The sequence below is a fragment of the Capricornis sumatraensis genome, chromosome 1 (genome assembly GCF_032405125.1).
Source record: "Capricornis sumatraensis isolate serow.1 chromosome 1, serow.2, whole genome shotgun sequence".
Taxonomy (NCBI): domain Eukaryota; kingdom Metazoa; phylum Chordata; class Mammalia; order Artiodactyla; family Bovidae; genus Capricornis; species Capricornis sumatraensis.
Genome location: NC_091069.1, coordinates 172,700,763 through 172,721,229, shown reverse-complemented (window position 1 = coordinate 172,721,229; position 20,467 = coordinate 172,700,763). Strand labels below are relative to the sequence as shown.

The following is a 20,467-nucleotide window of genomic DNA, read 5'->3' as shown; positions in this document are numbered from 1 at the left end:
TCAATTCCTTGAAAGGCACAAACTACTAAGGTTCACTCAAGAAGAAACAGCCTGAATAGCCCTAAAAATTAGTTTATAGTTATAATCTTCCCCACACCCTGCACACAAATCTCCAGTGGCAGAAGACTTCACCAGTGAATTATACTGGTTATTTAAGGGAGAAATAATACGAGCTTGATGCAAATTCTTCTGTATAATTAAGAAGGAAGGAATACTTTCCAATTCACTCCATACGGCCAGAATTACTGATACAGAAACTCAACAGAGACATTACCAAAACAAAACAAACCAAACACCTAATATCCTTTATGAACCTGGTCACAAAACTTTTAAGCAAAATTTTAGTAAATCAAATTTAATAATATATACCAGTGGTTTTCAACCAGCTATGATTTTCTCACCTAGGAAGAAATCTAGCAATGTTTAAAAACATTTTTGGTTGTCACAATGGGGGCAAGTGGTGATACCAGCATCTACTGGGTAGAAGCTAGAGAGGCTGCTAAGTACTTTACAATATACAAGTCAGCCCCTGACCAAGAACCATCCAATTCCAAACGCCAATATTGCTGAGGTTGAGAAGTGCTAGTATTAAAAGGACAATATATAATGACTAAGTTGGATTTTCCAAGGAATACAAACTTTTAAAAATCAATCCATATAGTTCACTATGTTAAAAACTGAAAAATAAAAGCCATCTCAAAACAGCAGAATTTTCAACAGTAGTTCTTGACCAAAAAAAGGAAAAAAACTTTCCGCATCATAGAAATAGAAGTTAACCTGATGAAGGATGTCTAGAAAGAACTTACTGCTAAAATCATACATAACTGTAAAGAACTGAAATCATATGTAACTGTAAAGGACTGAATATTTTCTAGCATCAGAAACAAGAGGTTTTCCACTTTGACCACCTCTAGTCAATGCTGAATTGAAGGTCCTCCTTGGTACAATAAGTTATGAAAAAGAAACAAGAACCAACAGATTGGAAAGGGAGAGGTAAAATTGTCATTATTCACAATAACATGACTGTAAATGTAGAAAATCATAAGGTACCTTCAAAAAGCCTCAAGAATGAGTTTAGCAAGGTTAAATATAACAAAGACCATATACAAAAATCAGTTTCATTCCAATCCCAAAGAAAGGCATGCCAAAGAATGTTTAAACTAACACAGAATTGCCCTCATTTCACATGCTAGCAAAGTAATGCTCAAAATTCTCCAAGCTAGGCTTCAACAGTACATGAACCAAGAACTTCCAGATATTCAGGCTGGATTTAGAAGAGGCAGAGGAACCAGAGACCAAACTTCCAACATTTGTTGGATCATAGAAAAAGCAACAGAATTCCAGAAAAATGTCTACTTTTGTTTTACTGACTACGCTAAAGCCTTTGAATGTGTGGATCATGACAAACTGAGGAAGATTCTTCAAGAGGTGAGAATACCAGGCCACTTTACCTGCCATCTAAGAAACCTGTTTGCAGGTCAAGAAGCGACAGTTAGAACTGGAAGTAGAACAACAGACTGGTTCCAAATTGGGAAAGGAGTATGTCAAGGCTGTATATTGTCACCCTGCTTATTTAACTTATATGCAGAGTACATCATGCAAAATGCCGGGCTGGATGAAGAAGCAGCTGGCATCAAGACTGCAAGGAGAAATATAAATAACCTCAAATATGCAGATGACACCACCCTCATGGCAGAAAGCGAAGAGGCACTAAAGAGCCTCTTGATGAAAGTGAAACAGAAGAGTGAAAAAGCTGGCTTAAAACTCAACATTAAAAAAACTAAGATCATGGCATCTGGTCCCATCTCTTCACAGCAAATAGAGGGGGAAACAATGGAAATAGTGAGAGAGACTTTATTTTGGGGGCTCCAAAATCATTGCAGATGGTGACTGCAGCCATGAAATTAAAAGACAGTTGCTCCTTGGAAGAAAAGCTATGAAAAACCTAGACAGCATATTAAAAAGCAGAGACATCACTTTGCCAACAAGGGTCCATCTAGTCAAAGGTATGATTTTTCCAGGAGTCATGAATGGATGTGAGTGTTGGACCATAAAGAAGGCTGAGTGTTGAAGAATTGATGCTTTTGAACCATGGTGTTGGAGAAGACTCTTGAAAGTCTCTTGGACTGCAAGGAGATCCAACTAGTCCATCCTAAAGGAAATCAATCCTGAATATTCACTGGAAAGACTGGTGCTAAAGCTGAAACTCCAGTACTTTGGCCACCTAATGTGAAGAGCCAACTCATTAGAAAAGACCCTGATGCTGGGAAAGATTGAAAGCAGGAGAAGGGGATGACAGAGGATGAGATGGTTGGATGGCATTGCCAACTCAATGGACGTGAGTTTGTGCAAGCTCCAGGAGATGGTGAAAGACAGGGAAGCCTGGAGTGCTGTAGTCCATGGGGTCACAGTCAGATATGACTGAGTGACTGCACAACAACAACATAGATAATTTTAACAAAATATTTGAAGGACCTGTATGCTGAAAACCATAAAACATTTGTAAGAGAAATTAAATATATAAATAAATGGAGAGAGACACTGTGAGGAAAAAAAAACTGTCCATATACACATGGGTCTATTTCTGAACTTTTATTCTAACACATAGATCTATTTGTTTATATTTATGCCAACACCATATTGTCTTGTTCAGTTCAGTTCAGTTCAGTCACTCAGTCGTGTCTGACTCTTTGCGAGCCCATGAATCACAGCACGCCAGGGCTCCCTGTCCATCACCAACTCCCGGAGTTCACTCAGACTCATGTCCATCGAGTCAGGGATGTCATCCAGCCATCTCATTCTGTCATCCCGCCATCTCATTCTGTCATCCCCTTCTCCTCCTGCCCTCAATCCCTTCCAGCATCAGAGTCTTTTCCAATGAGTCAACTCTTCGCATGAGGTGGCCAAAGTACTGGAGTTTCAGCATCATTCCTTCCAGTGAACACCCAGGGCTGATCTTTAGAATGGACTGGTTGGATCTCCTTGCAGTCCAAGGGACTCTCAAGAATCTTCTCCAACACCACAGTTCAAAACCATCAATTCTTTGGTGCTCAGCTTTCTTCACAGTCCAACTCTCACATCCATACATGACTACTGGAAAAACCATAGCCTCGACTAGACGGACCTCTGCTGGCAAAGTAATGTCTCTGCTTTTCAATATGCTATCTAGGTTGGTCATAACTTTTCTTCCAAGGAGTAAGCGTCTTTTAATTTCATGGCTGCAGTCACCATCTGCAGTGATTTTGAAGCCCAGAAAAATAAAGTCTGATACTGTTTCCACTGTTTCCCCATCTATTTCCCATGAAGTGATGGGACTGGATGCCATGATCTTCGTTTTCTGAAAGTTGAGTGTTAGGTCAACTTTTTCACTCTCCACTTTCACTTTCATCAAAAGGCTTTTTAGTTCCTCTTCACTTTCTACCATAAGGGTGGTGTCATCTGCATTGTCTTGTTAGCTTTATAATAATTTTGGAATCAGAAACTTTTAGTCTTACATCTTTGTTCTTCTCTTCCAAAGTTGTTTTGGGTATTCTAGGACTCTTCCATTTTGCACAAGAATTTTAGAATTAGCTTCTCAATTTCTTACAAAGCTTGTTGAAATTTGTATTGGGATTGCACTGAATTGTTTGCCATTTCCTTCTCCAGGGAATCTTCCCAATCCAGGGATCAAACCCACGTCTCTACATTGACAGGTGGACTCTTTACCACTGACCCACTAGGCTCAATAATATATCTATATATTATATGTATACATCATGCATATTATCTAAATATATATTATATATATATTATATACATGTACATACATTATATATTATGTAGATAATGATATGTATATATCTATATGTATATTATACATCTATATATAGATATGTATATATATAATGGAATATTACTTATCTATTAAAAAAATAATGAAATAATGCCATTTGCAGCTATATGGATGGACCTAGTGAATTAAGTTAGAAAGAAAAAGACAAATACCATATTATATCATTACACATGGAATATAAAATATGATACAAATGAGCTTACCTATAAAACAGATACAGACTCATAGAGAACAGACTTGTTGCCAAGGTAGAGTGTGGGAGAGGGATGGATTGGGAGTTTGGGATTACCAAATGCAAACTATTATATATCATATATATATGTGTAACTGAATTGCTTTGCTGTACACCAGAAACTAACACAACACTGTAAATCAACTATATTTCAATCAAATAAATTTTTAAAAGAGACCCAATGAGATACCACTACACATCTTATTAAAATGAATTCAAGCATTGATATAGATTAGAAAAATGTAAAATCATACAACCACTTTGGAAAACAATTTGGTAGTTGCTTAAAGAGTTAAATATACACCTACCATATGATCCAGCTATTTCACTTGTTGTTGTTGCTATTGTTCAGTCGCCCAGTCGTGTCTGACTCTTTGCAACCCGATGAACTGCAACATGCCAGGTCTCACTGTTCCTCACCATCTCCTGAAGTTTGCCCAAGTTCACGTCCATTGCATTGGTGATGCTTACCAGCCACGTCATCCTATGAAGCCCTCTTCTCCTTCCCCTCAATTTTTCCCAGTATCAGGGACTTCTCCAATGAGTCAGCTGTTCATATCAGATGACCAAAATACTGGAGTTTCAGCTTCAGAATCAGTCCTTCCAATGAGTATTCAGGTCTGATTTCCCTCAAGATTGACTGCTTTGATATCCTTGCAATCCAAGGAGCTCTTAGGAGTCTTCTATAGCACCATAGTTCGAAGGCATCAATTCTTTGGCCTTCTTTACAGTCCAAATCTCACAACTGTACATGACTACCAGGAAGATCATAGCCTTGACTATACAGACTTTTGTTGGCAGAGTAATGTCTCTGCTTTTCAACATACTGTCTAGGTTTGTCATAGCCTTCCAGCCAAGAAGAAACTGTCCTCTAATTTAATGGCTGCAGTCACCATCCGCAGTGATTTTAGAGCCCAAGAGGAAATCTGTTGCGATACGTCCACCTTTTTCACTTCTATTTGCCATGAAGTAATGGGGCCAGATGCCATGATCTTTTTTTTAATATTTAGTTTTAAGCCGGCTCTGTCACTCTGCTTCTTCACCCTCATCAAGAGGCTCTTTAGTTCCTCTTTGCTTTCTGCCATTAGAGTGGTATCATCTGCATATCTGAAGTTGTTGATGTTTCTCCCACCTATCTTGATTCCAGCTTGTAACTCATCCAGCCCAGATGTTGTGCTCAGTGTATAGGTTAAACAAACAGGTGACAGCAGACAGCCCTGTTGTACTCCCTTCTCAATCTTTAACCAATCAGTTGCTCCATATGAAGTTGCTCAATCATGTCCAACTATTTGTGACCCCATGGACTGTAGCCTACCAGGCTCCTCTGTCCATGGGATTTCCCAGGCAATAGTACTGGAGTGGATTGCCATTTCCTTCTCCAGGGGATCTTCCCAACCCAGGGACTGAACCCAGGTCTCCCACATTGTAGACAGATGCTTTACCATCTGAGCCACCAGGGAAGCCCAGTTGTTTCATACAGGGTTCTAACTGTTGCTTCTTGACCCACATACAGGTTTCTTAGGAGACAGGTAAGATTGTCTGGTATTTCCCATCTCTTTAAGAGCTTTCCATAGTTTATAATGATCCACACAGTCAAAGGCTTTAGCGTAGTCCATGAAACAGAGATAGATGTTTTTCTGGAATGCCCTTGCTTTCTCTATGACCCAGCAAATGTTGGCAATTTGATCTCTGGTTCCTCTGCCATTTCTAAACCCAACTTGGACATCTGGAAGTTCTTGGTTCATGTAATTCTGAAGCATAGCATGCAAGACTTTAAGCATGACTTTACTAGCATGGGAGATGAGTGCAACTATCCACTGGTTAGCACATTCTTTAGTACTACCCTTCTTGGGAATTGGAATGAGGACTGACCTTTTCCAGTCCTGTGGCCACTGTGTGGTCTTCCAGATTTACTGACATATTGGATGCAACACCCTGATGGCATCATCCTTTAGGGTTTTAAATAGCTCTACTGGAATTCCATCACACCCACTAGCTTTATTAACAGTAATGCTTCCTAAGGTTCACTTGACTTTGCACTCTAGAATGTCTGGCTCTGGGTGATTGACCACACCATCATAGTAATCCGGTTCTTTAAGATATCTTTTGTACAGTTCCTCATGTATTCTTTCCATCTCTTCTTGATCTCTTCAGTGTCTAGTAGCTTTCTACCATTTCTGTCCTTATTGTGCCCATAAGGCCTTCTTGTCTCTCCGTGCTATTCTTTGGAACTCTGTGTTTAGTTGGATGTACCTTTTCCTTTCTCCCTTGCTTTTTGCTTCTCTTCTTTCTTCAGCTATTTGTAAAGATATCCTCAGATAACCACTTTGCCTTCTTGCTTTTCTTTTTCTTTAGAATGGTTTTGTTTGCTGCCTCCTGTACGACATTACAGACCTCTGTCCATAGTTCTTCAGGCATAGTTAACTAGATTGAATCCCTTGAATCTATTCATTACTTCCAGTGCATATTTCACTTCCACATACTTAGTCAAGATAAAACATTTGTCTTTTCAAAGATTAATATGTGATGTTCATAAAGAGTTTTATTTGTAAAAACCAAAAACTGGAAACAACTCAAATGTCCATCTTCAAGTTGAGCAGATAAGCAATTGCTGTCTGTCCATAAAGAAGATCCTTTTACTCAGCAGTAAAAAAGGATTGAACTATTTATACATGCTTCAATAATGGATGATTATCAAAATAATTATGCTTAGTTCAAAAATCTAGACATAAAAAAAGAGGACATTCTATATGATTCCACTGATATAAATGTCTAAATTAAACAAACTAATGATAGTGACATAAAGCATATCAGTACTTACCTAGGAATGGATGGGGTGGGGAGGACTGGCAGAGCGGTATTACAAATGACCAGGCAGAAACTTTTTAGAGTGATAAATAAGTTCATTATCGTGGTTGTGGTTGTAACTTCAGGATGTACAAATATCAAAACCTAACAGACTGTAGTTTAAATACCTGAAGATTTTGTATCAGATATACCTCAATAGAGCTGTTAAAAAATGTATAAACACATGCACAAGTGATACTACATGGCTTCTGAGCCTGTGTAATTAAAAAGATAAAGATTTCACCTCCACGCTGTCCTTTCTCCTTTCACTCCCTGTCTCTCGACACTTATTCTTAGAACCTAGCCACTAGGTTGTGAGGAAACCTAGGCCACCTGGAAAGGCTACGTGTACTCTAACCATTATGGCAACAAGAGTTCTGAGATTATATTTTCTTATTGTTTGTAAAGTGAACACTAATATATTAGGGATCTAATACTATACTGGGCTTAGAAGGGGGCAAGAGGAAACAGAACGTGATATATAAGTTATGAAGGCAAAGTGTAGAAGCAAATAAACTTCGGTGATCAGGAGCTTGCTCCTACCACATTTAATTACAATAACACAGACACCCAAACTGCAGCTAGAAAAGAAATAGATATATAAGTTTCCTTACTTTCAAAGGGACTGTGCTTTCCTAGAAACACCTTCCTGCTGAAAAGTGAGCAGCAATTCAGAAGAACTTGCCTGCTGCTTTGGCTTCCTACATCTCCTCACTTCACTATTGGTTTGGCGACATCTTAGACATCTATAGTCTGGCTATACATAAAAAACTTCAACAGGAAGATGCTGTGAAGACCTGAATTTGAATCATCATAACTGTCAAAGAGAAGAAAACGCCAATTACACGTATTTAAACTTGTTACTCTGAATAATAAATAATAAATACTTGTTCCTCTGAATAATAAAAAATGTAAATTCTGTTATATATAGGCTCATGTACATAAAATTACTAAACTATGTTCTTCCCCTAGAAAAACCCATAATTAAAAACATGCTTTTAGAATTTTATGGTTAGTTTGCTTGTCAATTAAAATGAAAGATTTCACTTAACATTTATTAATAATTTCTTGTAAAGGGACATTACATACGCATAGACTTTACCTCTTTCAATATCATCCATTGGAGATGCTGGGGACATCTTGTCTTCGGATGGAGAATGTTTTAAAAGATTGGGAGTCCTAGCTGAATTTCGCATTTGTTGCTGCTGCTGTTCTATTCGATACTGAATTTTACTGCTTCCTTCAAACCTGCCATTAAGAATAGCAAAAGGTCAAAACCAGTATGATGATTGCAATATAACAACAATTTCAACTTACAAAGCTGCTAAAACTGACAACTTGTTCTTTATTCTAGAGATCTTTAAAATGACATTCAAAGATTAAAGCATTAATTAATTCATTATATAACAAATGTTTATTGAGCCCTGCTATATACATGGCATACACACAGGCTCATTGAAGGATACAAATGTGAATAAAAACAAAACCACTGCTCTAAGTTGAAGAGATAAGACATACACAAATGACTGAAATAAAATGAAATTATACATAAGTATACAAGAGGTACAATATATTCCCTAAATTCGGAAACTTTCATCCTGTTAAAATTAAATCACTCCCACATTTTTCATTTAAAACATTAAGCTGCTCAGTCGCTTCAGTTGTGTCCGACTCTGTGCGACCCCATAGACAGCAGCCCACCAGGCTCCTTCCTCCGTCCCTGGGATTCTCCAGGCAAGAACACTGGAGTGGGTTGCCATTTCCTTCTCCAATGCAGAAAAGTGAAAAGTGAAAGTGAAGCTGCTCAGTCATGTCTGACCCTCAGTGACCCCATGGACTGCAGCCTTCTAGGCTCCTCCATCCATGGGATTTTCCAGGCAAGAGTACTAGAGTGGGGTGTCATTGCCTTCTCCTAAAACATTAAGACATGTTACTAAAGAAGATTCGTATACTCTCCTTTCAATACTTTTAAGAAAAGAGTATGTATAAATAACACAGTTATGCTTGACTTTGCTGTTCCCATTTCCAGTCACCAAATCCTGCTAGTTCTTCCTTCACAGAGTATTTGGAACTTCGCTTTAATCTTCATTCCTACTCTCAAGAATCATGGTTTATGCATTTTTCTGTTTCCCACATGGTTTCATTTAAATTGATTTGCTTGGGATATTTACATTTCAAAACAAGAATGTAAGCATGTCGATCCCTGGTTAAAAAACTTTAATGCAGTATATAACCACCGCCAATAAGACACTGTACTAATTTCATGGTTAATATTGAAAGCATTAGCTCACCTAACTCTAGCTTCTTCCAGCCTCATTCCCCATTTCTAATATTGGTACACAAGCAAAGAAACAAATTTCTGCTCTATTCAAGCAAGTCTTACTCATAGGTTCCAAATAAGTCAGATAAATTCCTACCTTGTTTATGTCCTCATGTTCTCTCTGATAATTAAATCAGTATCTTCTAAACTTTTCTATCAATAAAAATCATCTGAGAGGAGAGGATAATTTTAAAAAAAAGAAAGCTTCCTAGGCTCCTTCCCTGATCAGTTGAGTTTGGGAACTCATATGTTTAACAAACACACAAAGGTAATTCTTATCACCAAATATGTTTGGGCAAAACAGTTCTAAATCTTATCTTCCTTTTAAGGTACATCAATAAGAGCTCCCTTAATGCTCTGGTGAACCATAACTTCTCCCTTCTTTTAATTCCTAGAACAAGTTTTGTCTATACTATTAATATTTTTATGGCTTTTAGAGCACAGCCCTTAATGCTACATGTTAATTATTCTACTGCCTATCCCCCTTCCCCAAAATCTGAGATGGCTATACTCTCTTACTGACTTTTTTAGTGCAATTATATGTTAACCCAATTAAAATGTAGAAGTTTTGAGGTACTATTTGTATTGGAAATTCTCCCTTTTCTTGCTTCACGTTTTCTAGGTGCTTGATAAAATTTTACCAACAATAATGATATTATTTGGAAAGTGCATAATGACTCCTTTCAGTCCAGTTCTACAAACATATCTACAACAGAATAAAGATATAACTACATATAAGAAAACATTTAGAAACAAAAGAAGCTTTTATATATCATAGGGAGAAATGGTAAAAGCTTCTGGCTAAAGGATCTTCATCAAATTTAAACTTGCAAAAAAATCAAAACATCTTGCACCACATAGAAAAATCCTTATATAATAATGTGACTTAATCCAATAACTTTTTTCATTGACATTTTCTTAGCAATTTATATGTTGATAAAATATTTATTTCATTAACCACATACCTTGTTTTTTTTACAGTGATGTTGCTGCTGAGTTTTTCTAGACGACATTCCCCAGTATCATGGTTAATAATCAAAATGCATTCTTTTAAGTAAGGTTTCTTTGAACCTTTGAAAACAGTTACTGGTGCAGTTGAACCCTGTTTAAAAAGTTCATTATTATTAAAAATTTTTATGGAAATTCAGTTGAAAGAGACTGAGATCTTCACTTCTCTGGTACGTAAGCTGGTAAAGAATCCGCCTGCAATGCAGAAGACCTAGGTTTGATCCCTAGGTTGGGAAGATCCCCTGGAAAAGGGAACAGCCCCACTTCAGTATTCTGGCCTGGAGAATTCCATGGACTCTATAGTCCATGGGGTTGCAGAGTCAGACACGACTGAGCGACTTTCACTTGAGATCTTCTGTGTTTCTCAATCTATTTTGTACTTCAAGTCACCTAAGTTAACTACCTAAATTTACTACTCTGGCAATAAGGACTATAGTAAAAAAACACAGATGAAGAGAGACTGAGATCTCAAAATTGCTGTCATTAGGAAAGAGACTAGAGGATGTAGTTGCGTTAAGCCAGTAAAGATTTGTTTCATAAATCTTTGTAGATTTGGTCTACAACAGGCAATTGGTATTCAATTCTAATACAGCTAATATACTTTACAATAAGGGGACAAAAGTTCTGAATTATATTTCTTACCCCTCCTCTTCTTCCTTCTTTAATTTGTCAAATCTTAAATCTTATTAAAGGGGTGCTCCCCTATGCAGATTAAGTAAAATGAATGTATCAAGAAACACGTTACATTAAACCAACTGATTAAAAGTGGGCCAAGCAGACATTATATGCCTCGATGTAATATAAAAGAAAGTACAAGGCACCATCTACAAAGCATTCTTGCCTGAAAAAAAAAACAAACCTTACAAAGAATCTAACTCTCATCAAGCCTTTAAAAATAACTACCAGCTTATAGGAAACATGAGGAGAGAGAAACAAGTTACATAATACCAGACAGAAGTTATTTGAAATCCAGAATGTGGGTATATCCTCTAGGACAATTAATCTGGTTTCTCCAGCAAACTGATGTCATAATAGAGGTCAGGGAATTTTACAGAATAAAAGAGACATAAGAAACATAATATCAGAATGCAATATAGGAATATAAAATAGGTAAACAATAAGGACCTACTCTATAGCAAAGGGAAATATGCTCAATATCTTATAATAACTTATAATGGAAAATAATCTGAAAATATAGATAGATATGTATAATTGAATCACTTTGATATATACTTGAACACAACCTTATAAATTAATGATACCTCAATAAAAAATAAATGAATACATAAATATGCTATATAAGGATTTTACATGGATTCCTAGGGAGAAAAGTTGAAAAAAGACATTTTTGAAAACATCATGAAAACATAAATATGGACCAGGTCTTATAATTAATTTTATGGTAAGTGATGGTTAGCATGGTCCTTAAGTGAAAGTAAAAATATCCTTATCAGTTAAGGATGTATATATAAGCATTTGTGAATATCTGGGATTGCTTTTAAAATATGACAGGAAAAAGAAGTGGTAGGAGACTATATTAAAAACAGCAAAATGGTGATAATTCTTGAAACTCAATAAGTACATAGGAGTTCATTATACTATTCTATTTTCCATAATAAAAGGTTAAAGAACCCTGGCTCACTCCTAATAACCCACATTTACCGACATGCTCCTCTTCTATCCTTTGTTCCCATTTTCCTCAACCCTGCAGGAATTTTGTTTCCCATTCTCTTATTTTATCCCACATATATGTATCCCTAAACAATATATTGTTATAATTGCTTGGTTTTGAACTTTATAGAAGTACATTTAATTTTTACAGCACTAATTATAATAATTTTGTCAAACACGATAGTAATATTAGATCAAGTTAGAACAAGGTGATTTCTAAAACTCTGCAGCCCCATGGACTGTAGCCCACCAGGCTCCTCTGTCTATGGAATTTTCCAGGCAAGAATACTGGAGCAGGTTGCCATTTTCTACTCCAGGGGATCTTCTCCACCCAGGGATTGAACTCCTGCACTGTAGGCAGATTCTTTACCACTAGCTGCATTGTAGGTGGATTCTTTACCACCAGAGCCACCTGGAAAGCCCCCATAAAAGACTAAAGTGAAGTGCTGCTCAGTCCTGTCAGACTCTTTGGGACCCCATGGACTGTAGCCCGCCAGGCCCCTCTGTCAATGGGATTCTTCAGGGAAGAATACTGGTGTGGGTAGCCATTCCCTTCTCCAGGGGACCTTTCTGACCTAGGAATCAAACCCAGGTCTCCTGCATGAAGGCAGACTCTTTACCATCTGAGCCACCAGAAAGGTTAAAAAGGCATATCATATTTTAAAAGTTAACAATTATTAGAGATTGTACACATGACCACAAGGAGGAGTATGAGATAAATTTTGTAATTGAGGCTGCCAAACAAAAGGGCTAGATTAGAGACATCTGAAAGGTTGGGAGAGAACATGATGAAGTCAAAAGAAAGAAAGAAATTTTTCTAAGACAAAATGATCTATAGGAAGTTAAGCATCCACAGCATAGAAGAGGACACATCTGGAGTGGCCTATAAGAAAGAGTGAGATGTGGATCACTCAGGAGAAGCCCCGGTAAGGTACAGAGCCAGAAGCATGATCTTAACAAATATACTTGCTTGGCTGGTAAATATATTTTTTAGATGTCTTCACTGAAAATAAGTTAGTAAGATACCCCCAAATAGCAACCCAAGGGCTCCATGTTACATTTAAGAATTTCACGTAATATATCCTCCTTAAAAATACTTGTATTCTTACTTAGAAAACATTTTAAAATACAATACTTTATTGTTACTCTGAGTTTCTGAAGAAGGAAGACTGATTAGAATTTTTTTTTATTGCTCCAATTATTTACAGTAACAAGATCTGAACAGATACTCAATGAATGCTCATATGAATAATATGAACATTTTTTATTATAAATAAAAGTTAAACAGGTTGTTCACAATCCCTATGCCTGCCTTCTATACTCTGAACAATTTTTAAAAAAATATTTATTTATTTATTTGGCTGTGTTGGGCCTTAGTTGTGGCATGCAGGTTCAGTTACCCAGTAACATCTGGGATCCTAGATCCCCAACCAGGGATCAAACCCATGTCCCCTGCATTGCAAGGTAGATTCTCAACCATCAGATCACTAGGAAGACTACAAACAAGTTTTTTAATTAAACTTTTTTACTCACTAAACTGAGCACCACTCTTATTTTAAACTTCAATTTCTGAACTTACTTCAGGTCCCAAGAAAGGGGTATTAAACTACTAAGGTGCCAGGAAACTCCTAAGCATATGAACTCTCTTTGCTTCTGAATCACTGCTGAACACATCCTACCACCTCATATTTCCTGCTATAACCCGACTTCAGAATGCACTTATCAGCTCACCTAGATTACTGCTATCCTCCTTCCTTCTTTCCTTCTAGTTTTGTTTTCCATCTGCTGACAGGCAAATCTGAGCACGTTGGATTGTGAATAACAGGAAAGGAAAGGAATCAGTAATGGAGTGGAAGAGCACAATAGTACTCCCAAAGTAACATGAGGGAAAACAAAGAAAAAAAGAAAAAAGATGAGCTGCTTCATAAAACTATTAACAAAAAGAGAAAACAAATTAAAAGTTGGCTTAAGGCTCAACATTCAGAAAACTAAGATCATGGTACCTGGTCCCATCACTTCATGGGAAATAGATGGGGAAACAGTGCAAACAGTGTCAGACTATTTTTTTGGGCTCCAAAATCACTACAGATGGTGATTGCAGCCATGAAATTAAAAGACATTTACTCCTTGGAAGGAAAGTTATGACCAACCTAGATAGCATATTCAAAAGCAGAGACATTACTTTGCCAACAAAGGTCCATCTACTCAAGGCAATGGTTTTTCCAGTAGTCATGTCTGGATGTGAGAGTTGGACTGTGAAGAAAGCTGAGAGCCGAAGAACTGATGCTTTTGAACTGTGGTGTTGGAGAAGACTCTTGAGAGTCTTGGACTGCAAGGAGATCCAACCAGTCCATTCTGAAGGAGATCAGTCCTGGGATTTCTTTGGAAGGAATGATGCTAAAGCTGAAGCTCCAGTACTTTGGCCACCTCATGCAAAGAGTTGACTCATTGGAAAAGACTGATGCTGGGAGGGATTGGGGGCAGGAGGAGAGGGGACGATAGAGGATGAGATGGCTGGATGGCATCACAGACTCGATGGACGTGAATTTGAGTGAATTCCGGGAGTTGGTGATGGACAGGGAGGCCTGGCATGCTGCAATTCATGGGGTTGCAAAGAGTCAGACATGACTAAGCGACTGAACTGAATTGAACTGAATATATATACATATCCATATGTCTGATGGCTACATGCCTTTGACTCTGTTGGTCAAAGTCCCTTCCAAGATGAATATAGTCTGATTCTTTGCTTTAAGTTTACATAGCTCACTTGGGAAAGCAGCCCACCACATCCTTGGGACTTCAGCTTATTTTAGGACTAGAGCCCTATTTTAATGTCCTATTACAATTATACTTTGAAATGAAGTATATCTTTTATCATTGTATAATAAACCTTAATCAAGTATATCAGCTTTGAACTTAATGTGGATAGAATTATCCTAATAAAAATAGAAAGTGCAAATTAGGTTTAAAACTGAAACACAGAATATTCCACTAATAAAAGGTATACTTAAAAATGTAAGTAAATAAAAGACAGTAAGATTCCATGAACATGCAAATAAAAAGAAAGCAAAGGTGGCAAAATAAATATTAAAGAAGGTGGTATTTAAGCTTAAAATCACAAAAACAAGGTAAAAAGGTTTATTATACAATGATAAAAGATATACTTCATTTCAAAGTATAATTGTAATAGGACATTAAAATAGGGCTCTAGTCCTAAAATAAGCTGAAGTCCCAAGAATGTGGTGGGCTGCTTTCCCAAGTGAGCTATGTAAACTTAAAGCAAAGAATCAGACTATATTCATCTTGGAAGGGACTTTGACCAACAGAGTCAAAGGCATGTAGCCATCAGACATATGGAACTCTCACATGTCCAGGGTTTGAGAGCTAGAGTTGTTGAGCAACCATTAGACATACATCCATTGCATAATATGATGTGTAGCTGGAAGTTTCCTGTGGGCTATTTCACTGAAGCCCACAAAAGTACCTCACAAGATAACACTAAACGTATCCCAGACTTAGACAGCACCAGTGACAAATCATTAGCAGTCAAGTATCTCTTTTCCTTTCAAAATTCAACATTTTGAAATTTTATAGCAGTCAAACATAGAGCTTTTTGTAAAAATGAGAGACTTGTAAATGCCCAATGCTGACTCCCTTAACAGTGTTCATTTTTATTCATTTCTTCTATTTGATACTATCAAAGAAAACCTAGAGAAATGAAAATGAGAAAATTTACCCTATCAAAGAACTACCAGAATCTTAAGGTATTCTTAAAAGAATAATAAAAGTTCTATTTTATGGAATGCCTCCAAGCTTCTAGGCATTTTCACCAAGGTGATGAAAATAAGTTGATAAAGAAAATAGGAGAATCTAAATGCCTCAAACTAATAAAGCATTTCTACAAACACCCACAAAATTAAGAAAAGTGAAGAAATGTAAAGCTCCTACCTAGTTAAAGTTCTTTAATGAAGGAGGAAAGTAAAAGTGAAAGGGATTCGTGTCTAGCTCTTTGTGACCTCATAGATTATACAGTCCATGGAATTTTCCAGGCCAGAATACAGGAATGGGTAGCCTTTCCCTTCTCCAGGGGATCTTCCCAACCAAGGAATTGAACTGGGGTCTCCTGCATTGCAGGCAGATTCTTTACCAACTGAGCTATCAGGGAAGCCCAATGAAGGAGGAAAATACCACAAAATTTGAGAATATATTTCTAGTCTTATTCACAATTGTTTACAGACTGTATGCCTTGGAGAAAAAAAAAAAAACAAAAACGCTGCTCTTAGCAAACAGTAATTCAAACAATTCTTTTCCAATCCAGCTATGTGAGAGTCACAGTACAGGATAAAATTCAAATTCTTTCGCATTACACAATAGGCCCTTCTTTATCTGATTCCTAAATATCTTTCCATCTCCCACTATGTACTTATAGGCACCCTTTCTTACCTAGCCATAGTGGCCTATATGTAGTTCTTCAAATGTAACAGACTTTTTTGTTGCTTTGTTGTAGCCCATATCTTTCTTTATGCCTAAGAAGTCCTTCTCTCTTTCTTTCACCTGGGTAATTTCAACTCATCTTTTAAGACAGCATTCCCAATGTCTCCTTTCCCTCTCCAGGCTGAATGATCCCTTCTTTGTACTCCCATAATATTCTGTGTATACCTTTATGATGGTCCTTACATTATGAAACTTTAATCAATTATCTCCTATCTTTCTCATTAAATGATAATGTTTTTTTAGGACACCTACCACATCTAGTCTACCTCTTTTTTTTTTTTTTTTTTTTTTTTTTTGCTGTGCTGTGGGAAAAACCACCTGACGTTTTTCAATAAATTTTCAACAAATTATGTGGGAAAATACACCTGATGTTTTTCAATAAATTTTAAATTTAGGTTTTTCTTTAGTAAACCTCACAAAGCAAAAAAAGCCTTAGATTACTGGGTACTTAATTTCCTAACTATTTTAGAGACACCAGAATCTGAATACTTTTAAATAACAGAGTAATGCAAAGCCTTACTTATCTACACTGTTTCACACTGAACTCTATTTTTCATTTCCTTCAGTTTCTAAGGGAGCATATGAGAAAAATAAAATGCCCCCATGAATTTAATTAACATTAGGGAAAACTTCAAAGGCACCAACTGATACAGTCTGACATAAAAATGAGGTCTCAATATATAGTGTTGGCTGATAAAAAGAAAAAGATGGAAGGCTGGATAGAGGATAGAGAGCTTACTGGCTATATCTCTAACCATGACAAGCCATTTCATAATTGTATATAAGAGAATGTGGATGAACTAGCACAAAACCACTCCTATCACAAAAATTAAACAAGACAAAGGAAAAAAAATCTCAGAAAGTCTGGTGTTTTCTATGTTAAACTATAAATTTACAATCTTGGTTTTCTTTGAGAATAGATCAAGTGAGTATAAAAGAAACACTGAATGCTGAGAAATTTCTAACTCAAGGATTGAGAAAACTAGAGCATACAATATAAACAGTATTTGATAACATCTGAAGATTTTTGAAATGGGCAAAACTTTTGGTAAAGGCCCCCTGATTTAGTATCTCTCTTTACCAACCCATTCCCTAATTAAGTTATTGCTAAAATCAGTCCTAAAGCACAAATCTAACCATGTTATTTCTCTGCTTAAAGACCTCTGAAAGTTAAGTGTTAGTCACTCAGTCATGACTAACTCATGCTCAGACTCTTTGCCACCTATGCTCTGTCCATGGAATTTTCCAGGCAAGAATACTGGAGAGGGTTGCCATTCCCTTCTTTAGGGGATCTTCCCGATCCAGGAACTGAACCCTTGTCTCCTGTGACTTCTGATTTGCAGGCTCAGTCTTTACCCACTGAGCCATCAGGAGAACTCTAAAACCTCTAATGGTTCTCTAATACCTATGGGATAAACTTCAAATTCTATATTACAACTAAAAGATTCTCTATAATCTGATTCCAATCTACCTTTCCAGTCTCATATCAATCATTTTTCATCATTCTGTAATTTACTACATGTATTCATTTAGTCACAAAATTCTAGTCCTTTCTCCACAGAAACATTTCACATATTGTTCCTTTTGCCTAGAATATTTTTTCCTCTTATAACTGGTGAGACTCCACTTGTCCTTTAAGTCTTGGCCCAAATAGATCTGCTTTGTGAAGGCTTTCAAGATTCTACCAGGCAGAGCATTTAATTATGTTCATGTGCTTAAACAGAATTTTATCAGTGCTCTAATCTATAGCACTAGATGTTCATGTGCCTGTCTGCTATAACAGATTAGGACTAGGTGGCAGAGGATATGTTATTATTCCTAGTTTGTAGTACAAAATCTGGTTCATAATAGTGATTTAATAAATATGTTTAGATCTCTAATTGTTTCACATCATTTAATAAGATAGTTCTTGGAAATTACAAAGTAAAGTTTAACGTTTCAAGCATTTTCAAGATTGTTTTATTTAAGATAGTTTAAGATTTTTTGCTTTGCTGTATTTATTAATTACTTTAATTGATCATCACTATATTAACTGTGCAATTATTTTCATTTAAATTTAGTAAAAATTCTATTAAAAATCTCTTCAGTTTAAATATTAATATATATACTCACTTCTATATTTGGTAAAGTAATTGTCACCTGTTCACCTTTGCCGACTTCAAGTTCTCCTTCACAAGAAGTGTCAATAGAGGCAGGTTTGAAGTCATCTAAAAAAACATACAGATACAGATTTTTATAAGATGGAATACCTGAATATGTGGATATCAAAAAATGAGCATGTTTCAGAGTGATAAATCATTTTCCAGCAGCCAGTAATTAAAATGGATTAGAAGTGTCTTGATATTAAAAATAAATAGAATACAATCCAGTTTTTCTGTATATATAACTCTGAGAAAAAAAAGAAATAACTACACTCTAAAACAGTATTCCTCAACATCATGATCCCTTAGAATCTGTTTATATCAAGATGATCCAAACTAAGATGTTCCACTGCTAAAAATGAAATACTGTCAGTGTCTTCACAATTTGCTAAAACCAATTGTCAGTAGAACATTTTCAACTTTCAGGTTTTTGTTGTTGTTCAGTCGCCCAGTCATGTCTGACTCTTTGCAACGCCATGGACTGCAACACGCCAGGTCTCCCTGCCCCTCACCATATCCCAAAGTTTGCCCAAGTTCATGTCCATTGCAATGGTGACGCTTACCAGCCACGTCATCCTATGAAGCCCTCTTCTCCTTCCCCTCAGTTTTTCCCAGTATCAGAGACTTCTCCAATGAGTCGGCTGTTCATATCAGATGACCAAAATACTGGAGTTTCAGCTTCAGCATCAGTCCTTCCAATGAGTATTCAGGTCTGATTTCCCTCAAGATTGACTTGATATCCTTGCAATCCAAGGGGCTCTCAGGAGTCTTCTCTAGCACCATAGTTCGAAGGCATCAATTCTTTGGCCTTCTTTACGGTCCAAATCTCACAACTGTACATGACCACCAGGAAGATCATAGCCTTGACTATACAGACTTTTGTTGGCAGAGTACCGTCTCTGCTTTTCAACATACTGTCTAGGTTTGTCATAGCCTTCCAGCCAAGAAGAAACTGTCCTCTGATTTAATGGATGCAGTCACCATCCACAGTGATTTTAGAGCCCAACAAGAGGAAATCTGTTGCAATACGTCCCCCTTTTCCACTTCTATTTGCCATGAAGTAATGGGGCCAGATGCCATGATCTTACTTTTTCTAATATTTAGTTTTAAGCCAGCTCTTTCACTCTCCTCCTTCACCCTCATCAAGAGGCTCTTTAGTTCCCTTTGCTTTCTGCTATTAGAGTGGTATCATCCACATATCTGGGTTATTGATGTTTCTCCTACCTATCTTGGTTCCAGCTTGTAACTCATCCAGCCTGCCATTTTTCATGATGTGCTCAGTGTATAGGTTAAACAAACAGATCGACAGCAGACAGCCCTGTTGTACTCCCTTCTCAATCTTGAACCAATCAGTTGCTCCATACAGGGTTCTAACTGTTGCTTCTTGACCCGCACACAGGTTTCTCAGGAGACAGGTCAGACGGTCTGGCATTTCCATCTCTTTAAGAGCTTTCCACAGTTTGTTATGTTCAGGTTTTTGTTTTCCCCTAAATTCTTCTTAAACCACCTTGGTCTCCTACTACCGCTTGTCTACTGTCCTGTGGAAAAGTGAGAGAGTTAGTCGCTCAGTCGTGTCCGACTCTTTGTGATCCATGGACTGTAGCCCACCAGGCTCCTCTGTCCATGGAATTCTCCAGGCAAGAATACTGGAGTGGGTAGCCATCTCCTTCTCCAGGGAATCTTCCCAACCCAGGGAACGAACCCTGGTCTCCAGCATTGCAGGTAGATTCTTTAACTTCTGAGCCAACAGGGAACCAAGGAATTCTGCTATGCTAGCAGAATACGAAATGAATGAAAATGCAGCAAACACATATTCATGGGGAAACTTTAAAGAAAGCTTATTTAACAGCTTGAGTTTCTCATGGATATATACACCACTAAAAGATGTGTAAATTTAACCAAATCTGCCACTTCATAAGAAA

The 20,467-nt window shown here is 37.0% G+C and overlaps 1 protein-coding gene across 1 annotated transcript in view; it reads right to left on the bottom strand.

The window, feature by feature from the left end:
• EAF2 (ELL associated factor 2) overlaps nucleotides 1–20,467 on the bottom strand; it is a 52,527-nt gene that overhangs the window by 22,392 nt on the left and 9,668 nt on the right. Inside the window, exons 2-4 of the mRNA XM_068986420.1 lie at nucleotides 18,517–18,611; nucleotides 10,197–10,333; nucleotides 8,014–8,159 (exon numbers count right to left, since the gene is read on the bottom strand). Of these exons, the coding sequence (XP_068842521.1) occupies nucleotides 8,014–8,159; nucleotides 10,197–10,333; nucleotides 18,517–18,611 (378 nt within the window). The remainder of the gene's footprint in view (nucleotides 1–8,013; nucleotides 8,160–10,196; nucleotides 10,334–18,516; nucleotides 18,612–20,467) is intronic.